Source organism: Delphinus delphis, chromosome 11 (assembly GCF_949987515.2).
Source record: "Delphinus delphis chromosome 11, mDelDel1.2, whole genome shotgun sequence".
In the NCBI taxonomy this organism is placed as follows: domain Eukaryota; kingdom Metazoa; phylum Chordata; class Mammalia; order Artiodactyla; family Delphinidae; genus Delphinus; species Delphinus delphis.
Window position 1 is genome coordinate 11,921,355 of NC_082693.1, and position 27,378 is coordinate 11,948,732.

The following is a 27,378-nucleotide window of genomic DNA, read 5'->3' on the forward strand; positions in this document are numbered from 1 at the left end:
TTGTTAAAACCCCGATATTTGCCTAAGCACTGCATCTAGTTTTGGAGTCTATTTAGGTGACACAGTAAAAGGCAGTTGTCTAAAGACTCTGTTTAGTAGTTGTATATAATATGAAGCAAAGACTGATCCTGTTTTTTTAAAGCGTTTCCGCTTACCACTTATTCTGTGACTTTGAGTATGTCTCTAGTCCTCTGCTACCTCAATGAAAAAATATGAATAAGGCCTTGCCTTCCTGAAGGGAGGGGTGAGGCTAGATTATTTCCGAAAGTCTAAACGGTTTCATTCTATTTTGAAATAGAATGTTTCATTCTGTTTTGAAAGAGGAAGCCCTTTTTGAGCTGATGTGCTTCCCCCTGGTGGCCAGAGGTGGTATTGCAGAAACTGGTGTTGGGCCTTGATCCCAGGGATGAAATGTACCAAATAAGGTATTGTGGCACATTTTTTCCAACTGATTCTGATCCTATGTGACTTTCAAGTGATTTAAGACTGTATCACATAGCTTACTCCCGGGACTCGCTTTTCTTCATTCTTGAATGGGGCCCTAGTTACTGGTATCCACTTCCTTTTCACAGCACATCTGGGAAATATACATGTCCAGCTTTATTATTGCCTCATGCAAGACGAATGCCTGCCCTTAATATTTTCTCTTATGAAGATGAGGATTCAGTCATCTTCTCTGAGACCTTACGTGATTTTTTTACTTCCAGCAAATCTGTGAAAATATGTGCCCCAAGCCCAGAGTAGAAAGAATTTAATAATAAAAATAATAATGGCCAACATATATTGAATACCTGCTTGTCAGGTCTTATTCGGAGCACATGCATTGTTTCATAAAATCCTCACGACAACCCTATGACATAGGTACTATTTTTATTATCATTTTACAGATGAAGAGACCAATGCAATAGCTTGCTAGATCTGTTTTCCCAGATTTAACTTTCATAAATGTCTTTTGTGTTTGTGGGTCTCTTACCTTAGCAATGTCATACAAGACAGAGATCTTAAACTCCCAATCCATGAATGTACCATCAGGATAGGAAATTGTGTCATTTAATACTTCCTGAGCAGGAGAAAAAGAAGAAGATGAGTTGTCTGAAGGAGGCTATTGTGGAAAGACTCTTACAGGCAAATAATGACTTTCTGATCATGAGGCCTTGGGCTCAGGAACAAGTTGGAACTCCATTGTCCTGGTTTTCCTGAACATGTGTTTCTTTTCTCTCTGATTTAAGAAACATTAGGTGGTTCTTATCCCAAGGAGATGAGCAGGAGATGACCATAGATCCAATATACCGGTTCTTCCACCAGGAGTAAAGGAATGAGCAGGCACCTGCCAGGAGAGTGGGGTGGTGGGCTGAGACGCAGGCTCTGTCTCAGCAAAATTACCCTAGTGTTTTTCAACAAGGAACTGCTATTAGGAAATTCCTTCATTAGGCTATGTTTTCACTTACATGATCAACTGTATCCATTGGCTTAATACCTCTAAGTGTTTCTTCTGTTTTCTAAGTCCTCTGTCGTTAAGACAGAGAGCTTGGACTTTCATGGGAACTGTAGGACCTAGAATTTTGAACTCACAGTATTAACGTGATGATGGTTCTATCAAGATACAGGGTTTTAACTAAGCTGAAAACTATTCTTCGCAGTAAAACTCTAAACAGCACCCTAACTGAGAACCTAACAATAGTTTCTTGTTTGGGGAAAAAGCTCAGTTTTAACTCAGGTACTGTACCAATAGTTTCCAACAGAGGGTCCAAAGCCATCAGTCATTTCAGATAAGGGGCTGTGGATAGCAGGCCAAGTTAAGGGAGAGGAGTTCTGAGCAGACAGACCCTAAGTAACTCTTTCCTTGGGCACTGACATTTTTTACGTTTTTATTTGTTTACTATCTCTTCTCCTTACGAAAATGTCAATTCTGTGATAATCTTCATTTACTGGTGTATCTGCAACATCTAGTAAGTGTCTGGCACAGAGCAGATGTTCGATAAATGTTTATTGCATGAATGAATCAACTGTTCCTAAACAAGGTTAGCCAAGGTTGCTGTATATATTTTTTTAATTAATTAATTTTTGGGCTGCATTGGGTCTTCGTTGCCGCGTGCGGGCTCTCTCTAGTTGCGGCGAACTCTTCATCGTGGTGCGCGCGCTTCTCATTGCGGTGGCTTCTCTTGCTGCGGTGCGCAGGCTCTGGTCTCGCGGGCTTCGGTAGTTGTGGCTTGCGGGCTCTAGAGCGCAGGCTCAGTAGTTGTGGCGCACGGGCTTAGTTGCTCCGCGGCATGTGCAATCTTCCCGGACCAAGGGATCGAACCCATGTCCCCTGCATTGGCAGGCGGATTCTTAACCACTGTGCCCCCAGGGAAGTCCCGGTTGCTGTATATTTATAAGATGGGAAGTATACTGTTTTTACTCTGTCTAGGGAGAGACTTTCTCATTTGTTTCCCCATAAAAGTAGTTTTCTGATGGGACTTGCCATGGGTTGAAGCCTAAAAGGATTACATCAGGGAGGGGAATGTAGTTTGCAAAGGCACAGCCTTTGCTTTGAGGTTCACAATACAAAGGAGTGGATAAGTTTCCTGTAGAAGCTTCTGTGTGGTCTGCTCCCAGCATGAGTCAGCAATGCCAGATGGGGTGCCCAGGACCACTCAGGTAATTGAAGTTTCCCACCATAGGGTAGAGAGCCAAAAACACTACGTATATGATATTTAAATGTTGGCCGGGCATTTTAGGGATTAAAAGACGGTGTGAAACCCTTTGACCAGGCTCTGTTAATTGGAAATTTCTGTTGCACTGAAATCAAATGAATCAGATATGGTCTAGCCTTTGTATGGAAAACACTGAATTTTGAAAGACCTGAAATTGTTATTATTAGAAATGTGTTTATTATATCAGCAGCAATTTAAACGATCACTTTCAGCATCAATTAAAATGATCATATGGTCTTTCTCCAAAGACCTTTTGATATGATGCATTAGAGTAATATTTTCTCCATTCGTAGAATTAACCGTATCTAGTTGTATTACACTTTCCATATACAACTGGCTTAGTTACCAGTACTTTATCTATAATTTTTCATTTACATTCATAAATGTAATTAGTCTTTAATCACATTTAAGTATCAACTTTATGCTAGCCTGTTGAATGTTAAATGAATTTAGAGGATGTTCATGTTTTTTGTTTAACTTTAGAACAGTATTTACATAGATGATGAGAATTATTCATTGAAGTTTAGAAAAATTAAGCTGAGTCTGGTTTTCTTTGTAATGGGAGTGTTAATTTCTTCTATTGTTACTGACTTCTGTAAGGTTTTACTTTGAGTCAAGTTTTCATGATTATATTGTTTCTGAAGTTTTTCCTTTTTTTAAAGATTTTTTAAACTTAATAGTCATGACATTCTTTCATAATTGAAAGCATCTTTTTCATAGCTTTATTTTTTTTAATTTTCACTTTTGTGTATTTTTATGTTTGTTTTAGAGACTTAATTAGAAGTATGAGAAGCCTGTATGTTTTGTAGTTTTTTAAAAAATAAACAACTCATGAATGCACTTTAAAAATTTACCAGTTTTATAGTAATTGAATTGTGACGGTTTCCTGCCCTTAGGCCATAGTTATTCTTCTAAATTTTGCATTGAATACTTAGATTATTTTTTTAAGAGAGAATAGCATTTAGGGATATAATTGTTTTCTTTGAAGACAGATTTGAGTTTATGCCATACATACATTTTTAAAGCTGCATTCTTTTTTTTTTTTTTTTTTCTTTTTTGGCCACGCTGCGTGCGGCATGCAGGATCCTAGTTCAGGATCCAACTCGTGCCGCCTGCAGTGGAATTGCGGAGTCCTAACCACTGGATTGTCAGGCAACTCCCTCTTGTGTTCTTTTTTTTTTTTTAATTGAAGTTTATTGAACAAAAATATTTAAGTTATTAGTTCAGCACTTTTTATTATCTTAAAATTTTATTGAACTATGAATGTTTGGACCTCTTTGAAGCTGCTGCTGCCCCCAATATTAGTATTCTGGCTTTGCTGGGGAAAACATTGAGGTTTTTAAGAGATACGAGGTTGGAAAGGAGCCCATAGGGTGACCACAATTCCTGGTTTGCTTGGGGCCGGTTGCAGTTTATGTCTGCTGTCAACACATAATTATTTTGGTACCCCCTTTCATTCTCAAAGGATCCTGAGAATGAAATTATATGGTCACCCTACCCAAAGGTATTTAAAAGGCTGAAAGCTCTTGTAACATATGCCTAGAAAGTGCTCAAGGTGAGCAGCAAATATTTCGATGCTCTTTGAAGCAACTGTGCTGGTTTCCTTCCGGCCCCTCCCCTTTTCCTCGACACCTGACTTTGTTTTTTGTGTGAATGCTCCTGTGTGTGCCTGCCCTTCTGAGCTAGCCAATGATTTGATATTCTTAGCTCGATAGTTGGTTCTTCCCAAGAACTTGGCTCAGTCCTGTCTTTCTTTTTCTGCTTTGGACTTGTTCAGCCAGAATTCCTGACCCCATCTGGCAACTCCTGGGTCATCCTCAATCCTTCCCAAGGGAGACAATGGTAGGATTTAGACAGCAGAACTAGGACTTATGAACAAGCCTCCTTGCTATCGTAATGACCATCCAGTTTCCTTTTAATACAAAAGCAAGTATGCCAGTAAAATAAAATGAATCAAGAGGCAATCACTATTCCACATCTGTTCTTTGTCTTCTCAAGTCTACACTCCTGAATATTTTTTAGCTAGTTTTCTTATAAAGATATAATATGGATGATTGACAAGATCTGAGGGATCTAGTTTGACAAGCATATGGGCCCATACACTTTTCCTGATAACTCTCTGATATTATTTCACTGAGTGAGCCTTTAAAGTCGCTACTAAATATTCTTTTTTGCATATGGCTGGCTAGTAGGGAATTGGAAACGATCCTGGTTCCTTACCCGGAGGGATCCTCTCTCGCAGTACTCGATCACCCCGAAGATCATGGAATCAAGCTTCACCGTGCCGTAGAACTTGGTTAGGTTGTAATAGTCAATCTGCAGCAACTAAGATATAACATGTTTATTTACAAAGCAAGTCAGCCAGAAAGGAGCGCCTGAGTAAAAACTAATATGTTAATAAAACGTGCCGTGTCTCAGATCTCTGGGAAGATGTATTGCTCTTGATACAATGAAGTGTCAGTTCATTTCCTACTGCAGTTGGAATTACATCTTACCCCACAGCCTTTCTTTTGTCGGCAAGGGGACTTGAATACAAACCTTTGAGTACTCTCAAATCACATCAGGACCACCTTCTAGGACATGCCAACATGTTTTACACCCTCAAACATCACTCTTCAACATATTTTGGTACAATTTTCAGCGAGTATGGTCACCCATTTCTTGGTCTGAGGGCTTCTCTGTCAGCATCCCCAATAACACCTTGCTCCACCAGGGACCTCAATGCTTGGGGAGAATGGGGTGAAGCTATTTCTCACTTAAAGGTTTTAAGGAAGGGACGCGTACCTTGTTCAATTCTATCTTCTGTTTCTCGGTGAAATTGCCATCGTTGTGCTTGAGATCCTTTAGAATCACTCGCTGCAAAGACCCATTGAATTAAGGAGAGAATGTAGCATGACCACTCATATGCATGTTATAATAATTTGCTCACGTGTCTATCTTTCCACAACACTGTAAGCTCTCGAGAGTGGTAACACTTTTATTGCTGTTTATATCCTTGGTAACTAGTGCCTGGGAGATGGTAGGCTCAGATGGGAATGTTTCTTAAAAATGACTAAATGAAAAGGAAGGAAGGAAGGGAGGGAGGGAGGGAGGGAGGGAGGGAAAGAAGATACAAACCCCCCCATGGGATTGTCATATTCCCACTGCAATGAGCTGAAATATATACAGGGTTGCCTGGACTGCTCTGAATGTCTTTAATTTTTCCTTTTCCTTCCTTCACTCTCTCCCTCTCAAAAATTCTATTTTTCCTTCAATATACTCATGACTTGTGAGTGTTGTAACCCTTGAAGCAGAGCCCTGCCCACCCCTGTGAAAGGCTCCAGGAACAGCCCTTGGGGTCAGCCCGGGCACCCCGGCCATCGCACTGGCAACATCAGAGCTGGGGCGACGATGAGTCAGAAGGCCCAGCACATACCCCTGCTTGAGGGTTCAGAAGAGCAGAGGAGACTAGAGTCACCTTTTTGTCGTACTTGCACTGTCGTAGTCTCTGGATTGTATCACGTCTCTTGTCGTCATCGATCTGGAACAAGGAAAGGCCAATTATTCCAGAAGCTCCATATCTAGTCTCCCCCCACCCCCTGCCAGTGAAGGCTGAGAGGCTCTGCGGGTGGGCTGTATCTGTTGTAGTTGCTCACAGCACTCTGGGCGGGCTCAGAAAAACTGTCATAATTGACTTGTGTTCCCTATCATTCTCACGCTCTCCCTCCAAGGGTATCTTCCTTCCAAGTATCCGCCAGCTTAACCCTGGGTTTCCCTCCCTTCCTCCTGTGGCTTATTTCAGCCAGCGATTTCCTTTGCTTCCTTCTCTCTCAGCTCCCCCATCTATTGGGAGCCATTGCCTGTAGCTCCAGACAGACGCTCTTAGGGGAGCACGCTGTGCATCTGAGTTGCGAACTCATGCATAAATGCGCAAGCAGCAACGCAAGTGGGGACGCCGTGCTGGGGCTTCAGAGGGCAGCCGCATCAGCTCTGGGTTCAGCCTGGAGTTGCCAGATCATCTGGTTTGTCAAAAGAAGCTTGTAACATGGATTTTCTATGCCATTCCAAGATGTTTGTATTTGGTAATTAATGTTTTAAAAAGTTAAATATGGAACGAAACGTAACACACGCACACACACACACACACGCACACACACACGCACGCACCTGCAGGCTAGCACGGCTCTTGGTCTGCCAGTCTAAAGGCAGAAAAAAGATTGAGAACTATTGCATCTTTCCACTTGATTCTCATAAAAACCTGTGTATTATATTTGTTAAAACTTAGCTCATAGGGACACTTTGAAAATGTGAGTGAAGTAAGTTATATCCAATTCCAAGCATGATGCCCAGCACACTGCAGATTAATAAATGCCACTTGTCTCCCCTTCTCCTGTTCCTCATTTTATACACGAGGTACAAAAGGGCTGCATTATACCACACGTGGCCTAAGAACACATGGAACCCAAGCATGACTTCTTGTCTAGTATTCTTTTCACCCCCTCAGGCCTCGATACGTCCTTTAAACCATTTGAGCCTCAGTCCCTTCCTTATCTGGGCAATCCTAACTCAGGGATACCTGGGAATCAACCGAGACAAACTTTGTGACATTTTCTTGCAAGCACAGGCGTTTTATCCTCAAATGAGTCCTCTGCATCTTTACCATTTTCTTCTGTCTGTTGCTCTCCCCTGGGGCTTTGCTGACTTCTCTCCCTCTGGCTGCCTTGGTTTTCCGACCCTCTCTCTTCTAGCCCGGGATGCTTTCTTCATCATCTCGCCCCTTAGTCTTGCTTCCTAATCCAGAGCTCGAACCACCGCCTGTCTGGTTGTGTGGCATTTTCCCCTCTTGCTGACTTTGCTGACGGAAGGCCAATTCCCAGCCGCCTGCTCCCTAGCTGGGCTGCACCTCAGAGTGACAGCGACTCCCCAGTGCTCTGAATCACTTCTAACCTTCCTCCTTCTTGGTTACTGTCCCCAAGACCTATTCCTTAGCCAACTGATGAATTAACTCATAAAAATTATGTCATGCCTGACAAGGGGTAGATGGGGTATACTCCTAGGAGTATTTATATTTTAAGAAGACGTGCAGAGACACAATGTTTTAGGCCTAACCCCAAAGAACAAAGTGCAATATTGGGGTTTTGAGGCAGTGGGGGGGGCTTGTGAGGAGGGGAGCCGTGGCGGGACGTGGCAGAGGTGAACCACGTGGGAGCCCATCCTCGTGTCACACCAGAGGCAGGGGACCACTCACTCCTTCTAAAGGTCTCCTCTCCCCTTCCCAGGGTACTGCCGGTAAGTCATTCAGGTCAATAAATTCTCTGTGAAAATCCAATAATTTAACGATTGTTTACATTTTACTGTGAATGACCACAAGATCGATTTCATCCTGACACTTGCCTGAGACAGATTGGTCTTTTTTTTAAATTTTAGAAATATTTATTTGGTGAGTTAGTTGGTTAACTTTTTGGCCACACTGCACAGCATGCGGGATCTTAGTTCCCTGACCAAGGTTCGAACCCGTGCCCCTTGCAGTGGAAGCTCGGAGTCCTAACCACTGGACTGCCGGGCAAGTCCCTGGCCTTTGCCAACAGCACCTTTATTTTTGTGGTTCAGGATGTAACAGGAGCATCACTTTCGAGCGTGGCGCACTTCTGGAGGATGGGAAGACCCAGCCCTTGCACAGCCGTGAGGGGACCTGAGGCACCAGAGTGCAGTGTGCAGGACTTGGGGTGGAATGCCAGGAGCTGGCGGAGAGGCTCCAAGCACAAACCTGACCCATGAAGCAATTTTACTTTTGCTGATTCTAGGCAGGGAGGCACCCCAGGTCACACGATCCTGTTGGCTTGGCCCTGCTCTGAGGGACCCTGCTCACTCCTTCACGTGGAGGTTCTGGAACTCCATCTCCTCTTAGTGTGCTTCGGTATAAAACCTCTGATAAGGCTGTGGTGTATGGTGAATGTTAGGATCGTGGTCTTCACGGTTACACAGACTGGGTTCACGCTGTGGCCACGCTCCTGAATTTCTAGCCCTGTTGCCTCAAAGTGCTCGGGAACGATGAAACGGGTCAATGCCTCTGGCACATAACAAGTGCTCAGGAAATGTTAGCTGTTACCATTTGTAGCAATCTGACTCCCTAGCTGTGTGTGACCCTGCCCTGCTTCTCAACCCTTTGCCCTTCAATTTCCTCATCAGCAAAATTATGATGGTAAAGTTTATCTCATGAGGTCCCTGTGGGGAGCAGGTAAGACCACTTAGGTCCCGCATCAACCTCAGCGGATGGGAGCAGTTATCACAGGGCTGCTGCTGAGATTTCCTGGCTGAGGGAGAATGTGGGCAAATATCAGCAGAGACCTCTCTTGTCAGCAACGAGCAAGTAAGTCACACGTCCTCAGTATAAGCAGAGTAGCTCCCCGAGGTTTAGAGGAGCTCAAATGCTCTACCCATTTCCGTATCCCTTCCATAAAAAATTCTCACTCTGTGCATTTCTCTTCTGGGTCAGATGCAAAGAATGAGTAACACACCGTATCTCAGCCTCCACCGAAGTGTTCATTGGTTCAGGTAGCTGACATTTAGTGCAATGAAGAGCCAAGGGAAAGACAGGAAGCTGAGTTAGAAAACGTCTAAGTCTTGGATTCTGAAACAAATGATCCTGGCCTGGAACATTTCATACCACGTACCAAAGTCTTGTCAAGTCCCTGGCAAGTTGCACCAGCCCTTGCATTCACCAGGTAAGGGAAACCTTACCTTTAGGCTAACATGGTTGGTCTCATTGGACTCCAGGGGAAAGATATTTTCGGGAGGAATGTGGAACCACTTTTTCTGTCGAAGTGCATAGTCTCTCTTATATTTTCTGTGAAAGGAATAGAATCAGCCAATAGGTTTTTATTAGTATTCATGCCATTCGGTTTCTGAACACTAGGAGAAATCTAGAGCTATGATGCCCTCAGGTGGATACGCGGTGAGTACAGCTGGCCCAATGGTGTGACTCCATGTTCTCCAAACTGGTGAGTGCTGACCTTTTGTGGACCTGTAAGGATTTCTGATGGTCTTCTGTACTCTTTCTTTTTTTTTCTTTTTCATTTCACTTTCTCAGATCCTTCACTAAGGCAACCCTTTATTATAATAAAAAATTTGAACTGGGCTTCCCTGGTGGTGCAGTGGTTGAGAGTCCGCCTGCCGATGCAGGGGACACGAGTTCGTGTCCCAGTCTGGGAAGATCCCACATGCCGCGGAGCGGCTGGGCCCGTGAGCCATGGCCGCTGAGCCTGCGCTCCGCAACGGGAGAGGTCACAACAGTGAGAGGTCCGCGTACAGCAAAAAAAAAAAAAAAAAAAAAAAAATCAACTGACGTCACAGAAAGCGTGAGGCGAAAACAGAGGATACATCAGATTCCCAAATAAGCCAGTTCCTCTTCGGCATACGTGCCTTTTAAAAAATCCATTAAGAAAATAGAAAAGCACAGAGAAAAATGTAACAACATGTAACCCAACATTCAAAATGTCAAGAATTTGTGATTGTTTCCCCCAGATAGTATAGACAAAGCAGCATTCTTGGGTTATAGGAATGCACACTCACAACTTTACAGACGTTGCCAAATTGTTTCCCAAAGCGATTGCACCAATTTGCCCTCTCACTGTGAAAATTCCTGTTTCCTCCGTATTCTTAACAACATTTGGCATTGTTTAACTTTTTTTAACCCTTAGGATGTATGTGAAATGGTGTTTGTTGCTTTGTATTTCATTTTCTTTATTATTAGAGAGATTAAATACCTTTCAAATATTTTCTAGCTTTTTATAGAGTTGCCTATTCATAATTTTGCCCATTTTTTCTATTGCATTGTCTTTGCCTTATTTATTAACACGAGTTCCTTATAAATTCTGCAAAACAAATCTTTTGTCCTTTGATGCGTTGCAAATGCCTTCTTCTGGTTTATTGCTTTATTGAGCTTTGCTGTATAAAAAGTTTTGATTTTGTTAAGGTCATGGTTATATTATTTTCTCTTTGACTTTTCTTTTTTATCTTGACTGAGAAGTATTTTCCTACTTGAGACATAAAGTCATTTGCTATTAATTTCTTCTGAGTTTGCTTTCTCACATTTAGGTCTGTAATCCATTTACAATCCATATGGAATGAAATTTATCTTTGTGTATTGTTTCAGGTAGGGCTTTCATTTCATTTTTTTCATGTTGAGAGCCTACTGTTCCAACATCATTTCCCAACTGACTCATAATGTTCCCATCATATGCCAAGTTCTCACGCTTGCTCGTGTCAGATTCTAGAATCTGTATTCTTTTCCATTGGCCTATTTGTCCCTGAGTTTGTCTTTGCTTGTGCTCATTTGACAGACTCCTACTCACCTTCTCAAGGTCATTGATGATGACGTTGTGAATGTCCCCTAAGCAGAAATGATTATTCTCTTCCTATGCTTCCATCTAACTCTGACTACCCCTCTATTAGATACATATAAAATAGTATATTATTGGCCAAAGATTTTGGTCCTAAGACCTAGTGGCAAGTGGTGTGACTATTAGGGCCTTGAAGGCCCCCAGGCTCTCATCTCTGCACTGCAGAAGACTCCTGGGACTCCACAGAGCCAACTGCCATTCATATTGAATTAGAGGACGCTATAAATCATTCACTACTTTTCTTGCATAGCTGTTGGAATGGAAAACTATAAGAATAACATCTGTCTTCCATATCTCCTCATGGACACAGTATTGCTCTCGCCATTAGGAAGCCCTATCTCTGCCTTCCCTGCTTAGAGAAAACGGAAAATGCCTGTTTCCACCTGTTACTGTTTCTTACTTTGTGATTCATCCTATCTTAAGCTGACGCCCATTTGGACTTGGTGTCTGAGGGACAATAGCCACATCTGTGGCCCTGCTGTTGGCTGCCTTTACTCTCCTCAAATTTTGGTTTCCTCTTACCTTCAACTAAATGGTCACCATACACTGTAAATCATCTCTTACATTTCTTGGTAATACAGAGTCACAGGAGTCAAGCTCTGCCTTTAGACTGAAGAGAACAATCTACCCACTTTCCTGCAGAAACCTTTAACGGACATGCAACAGACTGGACTCTCATCATGAGAAGGTACAGTGACACACAGACCAAAGCGTGTGATACATAGAGAAAAACTTGTCTGGTTTAGTTAGGAAATGGGAATGATCCTGATACTATAATGGGATAGAAAGTTTTGTGTGTTTAACACACACAGATTAGGAGGTAGTGTGGGACTCACTCATTCATTTATATATTCAAGAAATATTTCTGAGTATACAGACTATGTCTCTGGCACTGCACTAGGCTCTTCATATGTCCAAGCTGAGTAGAGCAATCATGGAACTGATGGTCAGAAGGACTGACTTCTACCTTTGGCCCAACACACTACCTGGTGATGTGATTCCAGACAAGCCATTTGGCTTTCTGGGTCTCTCTTTCCTCAGGCTAAAGCAGGAGGTTTGGAATGGATGATTTCTAAAGCCTCTTCCGGCCTGAAAGTATGTAATATAGAGACTCTGAAATTGCCCACAATATACTAATAAAACAGCAGAAATAGCTATTTCTACCTGTAGAATGCCTGGTATATGGTCACGATACGGACCTTATTTCAACTCCTCACAAGAGTTCAGATGAGGATACTGAAGCTGAGTAACATTTTTTTTTTTTTGCGGTACGCGGGCCTCTCACCGCCGTGGCCTCTCCCGTTGTGGAGCACAGGCTCCAGACGCGCAGGCTCAGCGGCCATGGCTCACGGGCCCAGCTGCTCTGTGGCACGTGGGATCTTCCCGGACCGGGGCACGAACCCGCGTCCCCTGCATCGGCAGGCGGACTCTCAACCACTGCGCCACCAGGGAAGCCCAGTAACATGTTTAAGTTGCTAATAATATGGTTAACACCACACGACCGGTAAAGCCCAGAACTGGGATTTGAGTTCAAACGTCTCTGAGGGCAAAGCTCTAATCCATCCACTGAGTAATATTCTGCCCTTGATGGGGTCTTTGATGCTGAATGCCTTCATGATCTTAGCTCTGTCCAGAGAGCTTCTTGTGAATGTATACTAGCATCCACAGACGTGCCTTCTCCCTCTCGCCCCCTTCCCTCTCTGAGTGGGGAGCACAGCAGGTTAGAGGGGCTGCAAGGTACCTGAGCACCAGGAGGGCGCCGAGCAGGAGCAGGGCCACTGCCCCCGTGAGAGTGAAGACGGCGACCAGCAGCATTTGAGGGCCTAGGGCAGAGAAGACGGTGAAAACGCACCAGTAAGGACCTTTGAAAAGACAATGCGCACACCCCACAAGATCCTAGTTGTGTAATATAACTTGAGGATGGGGAAAAGGAGAGGCCTTTTAAGCTATCCGTCTTTTAGAGAAAGACAAACATCATACGATATCACTTATATGTGGAATCTAAAAGAATGATACAAACGAACTTATTTACAAAACAGAAACAGACTCACAGACTTCAAAACAAGCAAACAAGCTTAAAAACAAACAAACTTAAAACAGACTTCCAAACAAGCTTAAGTAAAAACAAACTTAAAACAGACTTAAAAACAAACAAATGTAAAAACAAACTTACGGTCACCAAAGGAGAAAAGTGGGAGGGAGGGATAAATTAATTAGAAGTTTAGGATGAACATATATACACTACTGTATATAAAATAGATAATCAACAGATAATAGATAATCAATAGATAATCAAGGGCCTACTGTATAGCACAGGGAACTCTACTCAATATTCTCTTAATAACCTCTATGGGAAAAGAATCTGAAAAAGAATGGATATAGGTATATGCATAACTGAAGCACTTTGCTGTACACCTGAAACTAACACAACACTGTAAATCAACTATACTCCAATATAAAATAAAAATTAAATTAAAAAAAGATATCTGTCTTTTATTAATCTCTTCATTGGTAATACAGATCCTGCCTCCTTGGTCTATGAGGAAAACCGTCTGGAATGTGCTCCAACGTGGCTTAATTTCATCTACCCTTATAGTTTAGACATCTCGTTTCTTATGGGAATCATCAAATGTTACAAGGACATAAAATAGTTTCTGGCACACAAATAATTTTGGTGGGAAGACTATCTGATGTCTTTGATACCAACATACCTAAGGAGGATTCACAGAGGAAGAAATAGACAACTGTTTTTCAATACAGAGAACACATCGGAGGAAAAGTAGGACAGTGTGGAGTGAACAGTACATGACAGTGTTGCCCACTGGTCCTTTCCAAGCTCAACCGGGTCACTGAGGGAAGTCCATGAAGTATGTAAGGAATGTGATTTATTAGCATGTAGGTGAAGCTGTGTAGAAGGAGGAATTTGAGAGACTCGCAGAAGAGTCAGTGGAATTCAGGAAAACGTGGATCCAACCCAACGAAGCACTGAAGCAGACTCTGAGTGTGCAGAGGACTAAGCCTAGATTAAGAAGGACAACAACAATAATAAAACTGTACAAGAGGGTTTCCCTGGTTGCACAGTGGTTAAGAATCTGCCTGCCAATGCAAGGGAAGACCCCACATGCCGTGGAGCAACTAAGCCCGTGCGCCACAACTACTGAGCCTACGCTCTACAGCCTGAGCTCTGCAACAAGAGAAGCCACTGCAATGAGAAGCCCTCGCACTGCAGAGAAGAGTAGCCCCGGCTCGCTCGCCACAACTAGAGAAAGCCATGCACAGCAATGAAGACCCAATGCAGCCAAAAATCAATTAAAAAAGAAACAACAACTGTACAAGAAAGTCGTTGTTCAAACATGCCTCAGCAGATCCCTATTAGAATAGGAAGTTAGAGGGTTCAAGAAGAAGAAATGGAATGGATTCCAAGCAACAGATAGTGTGTAAGAAGCTGGAAGGTAATAGCAATATGGTGAAGGAGACAGGTTTTTTTTCTTTATAGCATAAATAAGAGAGACCCAATCAGAAACTCTAGGGAAGTATGATCAAGGAAGACGCATCTAAAAATAAAACGAAGTAAAATAGTTTGAGAATTTGGAATTTAAAAAATCCATTTGTGTGTGTGTGTGTGTGTGTCACAAAGGAGAGACATTGGAGTTATACAGAAAGAAATGTTATCCTGACATGCTATCTAACTTTATAAAAATAATAATAACAATGAAAATGTTTAGTAATTTTCAACTGATAGGTAAATGACAGAGGGCTTCATATGGCTACCAAAAAAATATTATCAGCCCAGACAAATTAAAGCAAAATACAGGAGAATCTGGGAGGTGGGAAGGAGGTAGAAGAAAGGAAAGTGACACTAACGTCTTCATCTTACAAAGCTGGGAAGCAAGAACTTTTATATATACTTGATAGAACTCGAAGCTTATGCAAAATTAATTAAAATTACAAGGCACCAATAAATGTATTGACAAAAAGATATAACTATATTGAGAAAGCTTAGAGAAAAGTAGGGCTAGTGAAAATGAACTATATCTTCATTTATCAATACAAGAAATAAATAGATAACATCTAAAGCTTACAAAGCAAAAAATATATGCATATTATTTAAAAATATGAAAAAAAACGAAGCAGAAGGGACTGCAAGACCAGGGGTGCACAGAGGTGGGACCAGGTACACTCTTTCCATTATGAATATTTCTACTCTTGGCTTTTAAAATCACGTGCATGAATTTTTATACAATAAAAATATAATTAATGAAGGTGTCCCTGGAATGATGAGTGGCCAGATCTTATTCAAGTAGCACCTCAACACCTCACACTGTATTCTCTCTCATGGCACCATAACGTAGACCCTTGAGGGCATGGCCGGTGTTCTGTCTGCTCATCCTGATACCTTTAGCACGCAGCACCAGACCTGGTACCTGGTCACGTATCAATAAAAAATTACTGAATAAATAAATAATTGAATAAAAACTTGGCCCTGCTCATCTCACTCTCTAAGAAGAGGCAAAGAAAAATGCCCAAATAATATATGTAAATAAATTCACATAAAAAAAAATCTCTTGTGCTATTACACTTAGCTTACATGTCACATGTATTTTTGAACCATTTTTGTTTCATCACATTATGCCCTTCTAATGAGCTAACCATTTTTTTTTTCTGAGGTAGAGGGTTTAGTAAGGTTCATACTGCAGCACCTTTCTATAAGGGATGAATTGGAAGGAGTTATGCTTTGCTAACTTATAACTTTGCCTCTGCTTGTTATTTTGTTTTCTGCTAAGGGGAAAATTTAACAGTGAAAATGTGAGCCCTGGATTTCTATTCTCGTTAGCGCAGAAATAAATTATTCCCTTGGAGGTGGAGCTGCATTGTGGGCATATTTGACTTTGGTGAATTCCGTTTATTACTACAATCACCACTTCCATTCCCATCACCACCACTCTTATAACCCCAACCCCACACAAAAAACAACAGTGAGTACGAGGAATACAATTTCAACAGTGCAGACAATTCTACTCATCAGTCTACTAAAATTACCCAGCCTCCAGACTACAGCATAAGTTGGAGGGAATATCTGCTGAGTCCTTAGCCCCTCTCAATTCTTCCCTAGTATGAACATCACATTGCATGAAATATAATTATGATATTTAAATATACTACATACTATTTAAATATAGTAATTTTTAATTCAACATACTTGTAAATCACCGTATCACATAGTTCTAAGGTTAAGTTTCTGCTGCCCTCTGGTGGCTACTGTGGTTATCACAGCCTATTTAACTAGATAGACGGTGAATGCAGATTGAGTTTTATAACCCCAAGGTCATAGAACATGATCGTTGGAAAGAACTTTGAGATCAGTTAACAAATCTCCTGACTTAACAGAGGAAGATACTCATAGTTAGAGAAGTAAGTGGACTGAAATTAACACTGTCTAGATTAGCACTGAATAGCAGCATATTCATAGTTATACTGTCTTTCATTCCTCACTTCTTTCCTTCCTCCCTTCATTTCCTTCCTTCATTTCTTCCTTCTTTCCTTCCTTTCAAGGCACCGTGTTTGAGTAAAGAATGGACCCTACACTTACATGGTGTATGGTGTAAACAAATAAATGAGATATAAGTAATATGCTAGAAGTCCGGTGTAATGAGGGCAGCATCAATAACCTCCTGAGATGCTAAGAAAAAGCTTAGGAAAGGTGAAATCCAAGTTACACACTGAGGATGAGTGGTTGTTTACTAGTTCTATGGGGGGGTGTGGGACAGATTTTAGTCAGAGGGAGTAGCATCAATAAAGACCCAGGAGCATGAAGCTGCAAGACCCTTTCTTTAAGGAAGTAGGAGGAAGTTGAGAGAGTGGGGAAGAGATTTCAGGTAAGATGAAAAAGAAGGCTGGAGACGTGGGAAGATCAGGGACATTCCGTGCTATAACAAGTCATTTGGACTCTGAAGACAAAGTGGAGCTTCCGATCGAAGGGTTAGAGCAGTTGGGTAATGCGACTGGATTTGCGCTATCCCTCTGGCGGCAGTGGTGGCTGGGTTTGAGGTGGGCAGGAGGTGGGGCTGAGCAGGAAGACAGATGGATGTCATTGGAACCCAGGAGGCAGCTGAGGAAGGCCTGGGTGCGGAACAGGAACCAGATCTGCGCTGTACACTGCTGCATCCCAGGTGCTTAGAACATTGTCTGGCATTAAGTAAATATTTGTCAGATGAATGAAAAGACAGTGATGGTAGAAATCTCCTGATGAAACGTTCTGTTACTTAGTTGGCAGTTGTGTACACAGATGAAAGACCGGGCATGACTATCTTATTTGTATACTATTTGAAAGACTGAGTTACTTAATTTGTAAAGTCTGAAACTAAATGTAACAGTTAAAGAGTGAAAAGCTCTGGCTAACTGAATTTTCTAGTTAACTGAGGATGAAGTAAAGTTGCCCAGGATGAGGCAACGTCCCTGTCGTATGTAATGTAAATATTTAATGTGATCTCGTTTAGGTAAATAATGAGAACTCTCTCAAAATTCATGTTTTGAGAAGTTCATTATTTTACACAGTACAGACTTTCTGTTAAATAACCAAAATATCTAAAAACTTTTAAAGAAATATATTAAAAATACAACCCAACTCTGTCACTGAGGGCTATAATTAAGGAAAAGGAAAAATAATTTTAACTCAAAAAATTACAAAAGAAAGAAGCATAGAGTTGCAGAAGCCTGTGAGAAAAGAGATATATTCAAGTTTGGCTTGAATCTAGGAAGCTTGAAGATGGTTCTAGAGATAATTAAAAAGAAAAAAAAGCTTGCTAAAGAAAACAAATCAACTTTAAAAAGCCATGATGACAGTAAATCATTTAGAAGAATGGGATCCCTACTTCCTACCTCTCTCTTTGCTTCAGTCAACTGCCTCATGTCTATTGACTAAAAACACAGGATTCATTTTTAACCAAATTTGACTCATGGAACACAAGAACTAGAAACATAGTTACAGCTATAATGTGAACAAGCCCATTTAATCAGAACTCTTCTCTTCAGCCAGATCAACCTTTCAGCCAGAGTTTCTGGCTGTAGAGCAGGGCTAGGATAGAAGTATTTCTAGTTTATAATTTTTAATATTTTTTAAAAATGGTAAATTAATAGAGTCATTATGGAAAATTTAGAAAATTAAGAAATATATAAAAAAGCAAAAAGAAAATCTAGGATACTGTTACTCGGAGGCTACGACTATTGACATTTTAGCATACTTTTCTGCAGTCTTATTTCTATACATTGTTTTGCAAAGTTAGACTTTCATTAAATAAAAAAGCTGTATTACTTTACTCATAACTTCCAATGTCATTTAAAATTCTTTGTAAATAATTATTTTTAATTGGTTGCATGTTGCCCCACTTCTGAATACATTGTAGTTTTCTAAGTCATTTTATTAATAATGTTTCCACCTTTTTTTTTTCTTTTGCATCTTTGGGCATAAATATTTGTTCAAATTTAAACTTTTTTCCTAAAAATTGATTAGTAATATGGAATTACTTACTATTCATTGTGGAAAGCCTTGGCCAAGACAGCCATGGGCAGAGTGTCCTGACACCTTGTTGCCCATGAGACACTCAGCTGGCCCTGTCCAGTGACAGTCAGTGTTATACAGTTGCATGGCAAGTTGTATGGGTGAAGCCCTAGCCGTGTTAGGGCTTTCATGACATGATGGGACCTCATCTCAGGTAGGAAGGTGACCGTCATTATGACCCAAGTATGTGTCCTCTGAGGAAACGGGGGAGACTTCAGAGGCCACGCTCACTTACCACCCTCAGCCTAATGACATCGAGTATTCCTTGCTGAAATATACATTCCATGAGTTTCCTTCAGTAAAATGTAAATGGAGTGAGACTATGCGTCTCTGTGTTCATTTTGCCGATTGCCAAACCTAGTTTTCTATAGGAAAATTTACGTCAAGGGGTAGGTAGGACACCCTATTAAAGACACCCTATCTTAAAGACAGTTATAGCTAAATTAGAATGGGATATCTTCAGTGTTTTATCAGAACTGTAATATTATTCATTGGACAGAGACGTAAAGTCCATGTTTACAAACCTGGCAAATCTAATACAGACAATAAGCAAAACAAAACAAAAACACAGGCTAATTTCATAAACCACAGAATTTACTCTCCTTACCAAAAAGACAATTTCAGGAAAAGAAGCTTCATGAAGGATATCTTACCCTTGTCTGGTTTATCTTTAGGAAGTTTGTGGTTCTTCCAGATGAATGTGGGCCTCTTATCCACCGGTTTAGTCTGGTTTACGCGGGTGTCATAGGTCAAAAGAACCTCGTACTGTGTCGGGGCATGAAAAGAAGAAGGATGAACAGAAAAAGACATTTTAGAATGACTTCTGATGAGATTAGCCGTGCTGCCCAATGACATTTGAATTTCATAGCAATGTTTCTCAGTGAAACAAGGTAAATGTTACCAGCCAGGACCTAGTCAGGATCTACTTGGTTCTCATCATGAACATGGATTTAAGCTCCATGTGGGCCGATTAGTTTTCTGTTTCTTTATGACCATATGCTACACCTGCCCAGCAGAGATTCTTTGGGTCTTTCTAGTTCAAGTCTTTCATTTTACTAATGTTAAAATAGAAGCAAGAAAAATTAAATGGCTAGCTCCAAGTCACATGACAAGGGAGGCAGCAGTGTTTTGCACAATATTAAGTTGCTACTAAAAATGATGTCTTGAGAAAATGCACCATAGCCAACATCCATTATCCATATTTATGCACGTCAAGGGGCTCCTAGAGAATTCTACATTTCTTAAGTTCTGTCAATTACATAATTTTTGAATCTCTTCTAGCCCTACGCTCTAATGTACTTTCTTAGACACGGCACTCACTAGGTTTCCAAGATAAAAGGTTTCTTTTTCAAGTAATCTGTCAATGGAAATATTAATATACCCTTAAATTACTGCTGCATATATTGAGTCAGTTTTGTAAGAGGCATCTGGAGAATGTTCATCCTTCTACATTCACCACTGCTTCCTCAAAACATTCTGGACAAAACTTTACATTCTCAAAATTATACTCTTAACTTGAAAACAGAATATAAACTTGCATATATTGAGGATAGAAAATATCCTATATATTAGGGGCTGGTAGATTATATCTCTACTGAGACCTACTCTGGTTATGGAATAACTTATCTATAGCCCTATGTTTTGAGAATTAACCCCTGGTTTCCCCATAGATACATATCATATAGCACAACTGATGGCATTAGATTATTGAAAAGTTCAACTAGACTTGCCTGTGGAGACAGCAAGTACACAGAACCACATTTTTCATTTTGAAGAGCAATCATAAGGCTGACATAGAATCTCACCGCAGGTATCTGCCTCTCTCCAAGGGAGGCAAAGCCATCATCCCAGGTGCAAATAACTTAGAGGGGCATGTAGTTACCTCAGTAGTTACTACTAGAAACTGAAATATCGAGCAGATTGCATTTTAAGGTATTCCCATGGTATGATGCCAAATACAGCATTGTAGTAAAGGTTCAGTATAAATAAAACAATGTAACTAAAAACGATGCTTTACTTTTCTGAAATGCTGCTACCCCCTGCCCCGAACTTCTAGTTTAACTTTCTCAATCTGAGCATCTTTTCTCTTGCTTTCCACATTTCGCATCATAGTTGTCTTTTACAAACCTGGGTCAATACATACACTCAATATATGGGTTAGGGATGTCAGAATGCTCATATTGGAAAATTACATGAAAAAATGAAAAACTTTTTCTAGTAGATTCCTGGTTATGTCAGGACCTAACTTCTTAAAGAAGAAAAGGTTTCTACCTACCATTTGGTTGGTTAGAACAGTGGCTTCTAGTTCATGATGGGCACAACTCTGGGTGACATAAAGGCAGGTATTTTTGTTTTTAAATTAAACACTTAGCAGCCGTCACCTATGTGCCAGATAAGAAGCTAAGCACAGGAGACGTGGAGAAATGAGATCCACCCCTTTCTTCAAAGAACCTACTGTGTAGGTGTGTGAATATGTCTATCTATCTATTTATAGATAGATAGATATGTATTATATATAGTGTGTGTGAATATAAAGCACATATGTAGGTGTGTAAATATCTATCTATAGATAGATATGTACTATGTATATATAGTGTGTGAACACAAAGCATAACATTAGAAGGCTGTTTGTATGTGCCAGAGGGATCACACAATTAATGATTTTCATGAGACTTCAGAAGGAGAGAGAAGAGGTAATGCTTCATTCAAATTTTTAGTTGTGGAAATGAATAAACAATTCTTAGGAAAAAACATCACCTTCTCATTGGTATCCCATCAACAGTCTGGTCTTTATACCAGTGTTTTCTGGGTGGGTATTTTTTATACAGTAAATAGAGTGGATATTCTGAATAAGAAGTTCTATGGGAGAAAATGTTTAAGGAATATGGCCCCAAGGGGGGCATAATCATAAATCTGAAATAAACTAACCTCTAGATTCTAAACATAACTTCTCTAATTCCTTTGCTAGTATTGGGTTGGCCAAAAAGTTTGTTCGGTTTTTCTGTAAGATCTTAGTTACAGAAAACCTTTTGGCCAGCCCAATATTTACCTTCCAGGAGAACCCTCCTCACCTAGTCACTTAACCCCAAGTTGCCGATAAGAAGTCAGACATACTTTGTTGGTGTCCACAGAGGTGTACAGAAGTAACATAGTATTGTCAATATCCCCACAGTCATCCAAAGTCACTGGACCCACACGCCCTAGGGCAAAAGCAGAAAGAGTTAGAGGCCATTGTTGACTTCTTGACTGAAAGACCAGTTACATCCTGACAGAGGGTATAAAATAGATTCAAATTGCTCTATTTTACTGAAAAATTGACCTTAATGATGCAATCTGAGGGCATCTGGATTGGTTCTTGGCCCTGAGATCTCTGAAGGATATTTTTATAAGAGATGTTATTAGTTAGAAGGAAAATTCTTTTTCATTGCATTTAGAATGGTGACACTAAATGTAATCAGTCAGTAGACTTCTCCTGATTATTAGTGACAAGTTTTTGTTGAGAGTATTGACTAAACTAGTGGCACAGTGTTTGTCGCTCCATAATCTAACTTAGACTGTAAAAAGGTCAAAATCCCTCACTACCATGTATGAGCTGAACACATTGAAAAAGTTAAGTTGAAAAAGTTAAGTTATTTGAGTCTCAGTTTTCTCAACTATGAAATGATAGCCATATAGGATGAGCCTATGAAATGGCTGTTTAGGTAAAAGAAAAAAATTGATGAAATATCAGCAATTTCACATGGTTCAACATAACAGCTAATACTTATTTTGTGTTTCCTAGACCAGGCTCTGTGCTAAGTGCTTTATATGCATTTATCATTTTATTCTTCCCCAAATACCATGACATAGAAGCTGTTACTATCTCCATTTTATTGATGAGAAGTCTGAGGTCAGAAATATTACTAACTTGTTCCAGGTTATAGGTACAGCTAGCAGGTTCACAGAGGTGCAGGCAAAATGGTGGCAGCCACTGCCGCTGCACCTCCCCCATTGTTGAAGCCCTTCCCCCTCTGCTGATTATGACTGTCAAGGGATGTAAAGGGTTGGTGCTCCCCTCAATCCCCCTTCGTTTTTCTCTTTTTCCCCTTTGAGAGACAGACATTGAAGACTAGAATATTCAAGCAACTGCATATGTGGGGGAAATTAGAAAGCTACTACACATGCCCAGGGGAAGGCAGAGGCTCAGAAAAGACCTGAGAAGACCTTAAGTTTACACCTCAGGCTGATCCTCGGCAGAGATAGTCTACAACAATAAAAACAAAAAGGAAAACCAAAAAACAGCAAACCCTGGGGAATGAGAAAATTCCCCATTCCCCATGTGATTTCCAGGATTACTGATTATTAGATTCAAATGTCCAGCTTTCAACAAAAAACACAAAGCATACAAAGAAACAGGAAAGTATGGTTCATTCAAAATAAGAGAAAAAAAAAAAAAACCCAATGGAAATTATCCCTGAAAAAGACCTGATGGTGGATCTACTAGACAAAGGCTCTAAAACAACTGTCTTAAAGATGCTCAAAGAACTAAAGAAAGGCATGGATAAAGTCAAGAAAATGATGTATGAACAAAATGTAAATAGTAATAAAAAGGTAGAAAACCTAAAAAAGAAACCAGAGAGAAATTCTGGAACTGAAAAGTACAGTAACTGAAATAAAAAATTCACTAGAGGGATCAAAGGCATATTTAAGCATGCAGAAGAAAGAATCAGTGAACTTGAATATAGGACAATGGAAATTATCAAATCTGAGGAACAGAAATAAAAAGGATTGAAAAGAAGTGAACAGAGTGTAAGGGACCTGTGGGACACCAGCAAGCAGACCAATACATGCATTGTGGAAGTCCCAGAAGGAGAAGACAGAAAAACGGGTAAAGAGACTATTTAAAAAAATAATGGCTGAAAACTTCCAAAATTTGATGAAACACATGAATATAAACATCCGAGAAGCTCAATAAATGCCAAGTAGGATGAATTCAAAGAAATCCATGCCAAGGCACATTATAATCAAACTGTCAAAAGCCAAAGGCATAGAATTTTGAAAGCAGCAAGAGAGAAGTGATTCATCACATATAAGAGATGTTCAATAAGATTTATAAGCAGATTTCTCATTATAAACTTTGAAGGCCAGAAGGCAGTGGGCTGATATATTCAAAATGCTAAAAGAAAAAACCATCAATCAAGAACGCTTTATTCAACAAAGCTGTCCTTCAAAGTGAAAGGAAAGTAAGACATTCTAAGATAAAAGTTGAGAGGGTTTGTTACCTACCACTAGACCTGCCCTGCAAGAAATGTTCAAGGGAGTCTGGCAAGTTAAAATGAAAGAACAATAGACAGTAACTTGAAGCCATGTGAGGAAATAAAGATCTCAGTAAAGGTAAATACACAAGCAATTATAAAATCTAGTATTATTGTAAGAACAATGTGTTACTCCACTTTTTGTTTTCTACATGACTTAAGAGATGAACAGGGCTTCCCTGGTGGCGCAGTGGTTAAGAATCCGCCTGCCACTGCAGGGGACATGGGTTTGAGCCCTGGTCCAGGAAGATACCACATACTGTGGAGCAACAAAGTCCGTGCACCACAACTACCAAAACTGCACTCTAGAGTCCACGTGCCTAGAGTCTGTGCTCCACAACAAGAGAAGCCACCACAATGAGAAGCTCACACACTGCAACGAAGAGTAGCCCCTGCTCGCCACAACTAGAGAACGCCCGTGCGCAGCAAAAAGACCCAGCACAGCCAAAAAAAAAAAAAAAAAAAAAAAAAGAGAGAGAGAGATGGACAGTGTAGTGGACTCTCCACTTTCACTAATGGATAGAATAACAAGACAGAAGATAAGTAAGGAAACAGAGGACTTGAACAAAATGATAAACCAACTAGATATAAGAGACAAATACAGAACATTCTACCCAACAGCAGAATGCACATTTTTCTCAAGTGCCTGTAGGACATTTTCCAGAATAGACCATATGTTAAGCAACAAATTAAGTCTCAGTAAAATTTAAAAGATAGATATCATACAAAGTATCTTCTCTGACCACAATGAGCTGAAGTTAGAAATCAATAACATAAGGAAAACTGAAAAATTCGCCAATTTGTGGAAATTAAACAGCACACACTTAAACAATCAATGGATCAAAGAAGAAATTACAAAAAAAAAAAAAAAGAAATTACAAGGGAAAAATTTTAAGACCTAGAGATAGATGAATATAAAAATACAACACACCAAAACTTACGGGGCACACACAGTGAAAGCAGTGCTAAGGGGAAATTTATAACTATAAATGCTTACATTAAAAAACAACAAAGGTCTCAAATCAACACCCTAACTTTACAACTTAAGGAACTAGTTAAAGAAGAACAAATTAAACCCAAAGCTAGCAGAGGAAGGAAGTTGTAAAGATTAGAGCAGAGATAAATGAAATACAGAATAGAAAATCAATTGAGGAAATCAATTGAAACCAAAAGTCGGTTCTTCAAAAAGTTCAACAAAATTGACAAACCTTTAGCCAGATAGAATAAGGAAAAAAGGAGAAGACTTGAATTACTAAAATCATAAACGAAAGTGGAGACATTACAACCAATTCTAAGGAAATAAAAAGGAATATAAGGCAGTACCATGAGCAACTGTATGCCAAAAAATTTGATAACCTAGTTGAAATGAACAAATTTCTAGAAACACAAAACCTACCAAAACAAAACCATGAAGAAACAGAAAATCTGAATAGACCGATAACTAGTAAGGAGACTGAAGCAGTAGTCAAAAATCTCCAGACCCTCTACCCCCTAAGAAAGGGCCCTGAACCTAATGACTTTACCAGTGAATTCTACCAAACATTAAAAAAATAATTAACACCAATCCTTCTCAAACTTTTCCAAAAACCTGAAGAGAGAGAAACACTGCCTAACTTATTCTATGAGGCCAGAATTACTCTGATACCAAAGCCAGACCATGACACCAAAAGAAAAGAAAACTACACACCAATATCCCTTATGAACATTGATCTAAAAAATCCTCAGCAAAATATTTGTAAACAGAATTCAATAGCATATTCAAAGGAGAATACAACATGACAAAATAAGATTAATTCCTGAAATGCAAGGATGGGTCAACATATAAAAATTAATCAATATAATACACTACAAGAGAATGAAGAAAAAAACCACACGATCATATGAATTGATGCAGAAAAAGCATTTTACAAAATTCAATACTTTCATGATAAAACACTCAACACACTAGGAACAGAAGGAAACTACCTCAACATAATAAAAGCCATATATGAAAAACCCACAGCAAACATCATACTCAATGGTGAAAGGACAGAAAGGGAGATATGGAAGGACGAAAATTAAACTGCAGCTACTTCTCTTCTTGCTGGTCTCTAAGCAGAGTCAGGACATCACTGCCCGAAATGCCCTGTGATGAGCTTGTTCATAAGTACCGGGCCTGAGCTACCTGCTCTTTCTTTGATATCCAAAGATTCTCAAGTTCTGAAGCATAAACTGGGGTCTAGTTATAGATTATAGCATCCCCGAGGTTTATGCAATTATGTTTGCCTCCAATTAAGTTAAAAGGTATTTAGCTGTTGATCCATTTATTGCCACACCCTCTCTTTGCTTCCCAAAGTCTGCCCATAGGGCCCATATTTCATCAGATTCCTCTAGAAACTGTTAGGTAAGTGTTGTTTGCTCCTAGGAAACCGGTACCTTCAAAAGTGACGTTCCTGAAAGCATGAGCAAATTTAGGGGTGGTAACTTCTTCTCCATTTTCAAGAAATATCTTCAACATGTGTCCAAAGAGCAAGACTCCATTAAAGTAGGCAGCAGCGAAATCATTTGTCTGAATGAGAAAGGAAAATCTTAAAATGAGTTCCAAGAAAAAAAAAAGATTCTGGTCTTGAACCTGGAGAAACACATTCTTGGGGTCAGCAGGGTAACTGGAAAGGTAAAGGAATATTAGGGGAATTGTAGGGGTGGTATTAAAGGAAGTTTTGGAAAAACTTTTCTTGGACCAGGGCTCTTTATCATCCCCACGTGACAATTCTGTCTTCTCTTGGGATCAATAAACTGCATACCCTGCCTTTAGGGAAGTATCTAAAAGCAGCTGTGCTTCCTCCTTCCCATGATGAGAAAATATTTTACTTTGACCAGGAAGGACAACATACAGCATTTTCGTTTCCTGTAAGGTTTTATATAGAAATAACGCTTTCATTTAAGAGGAAAAGAGAATAGCAACAAAAACAACCCCACTGCCTTTGAGTATCCTGATGGGGTGGGAAGAGTTTTGATTGGGTGATACCATTGAATTTGCTTTGGAGATAGTCCTGATTGGGTGTTAGTTCAAGCCACAAAGGTCTGCCCTGGGAAACGTAAGAAGGGGGTCAGAACTCCTCTGCCTTTGCCACAGTTGTGTGGTTGTCTTCACAGAGATGGGCTATGGATGAAAAGTTCTGTGCCCCCCCGAGACCACGTGAGTTCTGTCGGGTCAGACACTTTGGAACTCCCACCTGTGAAGAATCAGACTTTTGCCAGAGCCTAGAAGCTGTGCAAATGATATGTGAATACTACTACACCCAGAAGTATATTTGCTAGAAAATATAAAAAGGAAAAACTAAAACACTTCTCATTGGTTTCAGTGTCTTTTGCTGAAATCATCCTTTCATGACATGAAAAGAATCAGTTAAGACCCAGCCCCCAAAGGGGTTGCAGCCCCTAATTTTGGCAGGGTTGCAAAACACAGG

General features: G+C 40.2%; 1 protein-coding gene across 1 annotated transcript in view; it reads right to left on the reverse strand.

Annotated features, from left to right (window-relative positions):
* GUCY2C (guanylate cyclase 2C) overlaps positions 1-27,378 on the reverse strand; it is a 77,956-nt gene that overhangs the window by 26,582 nt on the left and 23,996 nt on the right. Inside the window, exons 8-16 of the mRNA XM_060026119.1 lie at positions 26,345-26,477; positions 21,750-21,835; positions 19,289-19,400; positions 12,819-12,900; positions 9,417-9,522; positions 6,154-6,216; positions 5,481-5,552; positions 4,917-5,021; positions 974-1,060 (exon numbers count right to left, since the gene is read on the reverse strand). Of these exons, the coding sequence (XP_059882102.1) occupies positions 974-1,060; positions 4,917-5,021; positions 5,481-5,552; positions 6,154-6,216; positions 9,417-9,522; positions 12,819-12,900; positions 19,289-19,400; positions 21,750-21,835; positions 26,345-26,477 (846 nt within the window). The remainder of the gene's footprint in view (positions 1-973; positions 1,061-4,916; positions 5,022-5,480; positions 5,553-6,153; positions 6,217-9,416; positions 9,523-12,818; positions 12,901-19,288; positions 19,401-21,749; positions 21,836-26,344; positions 26,478-27,378) is intronic.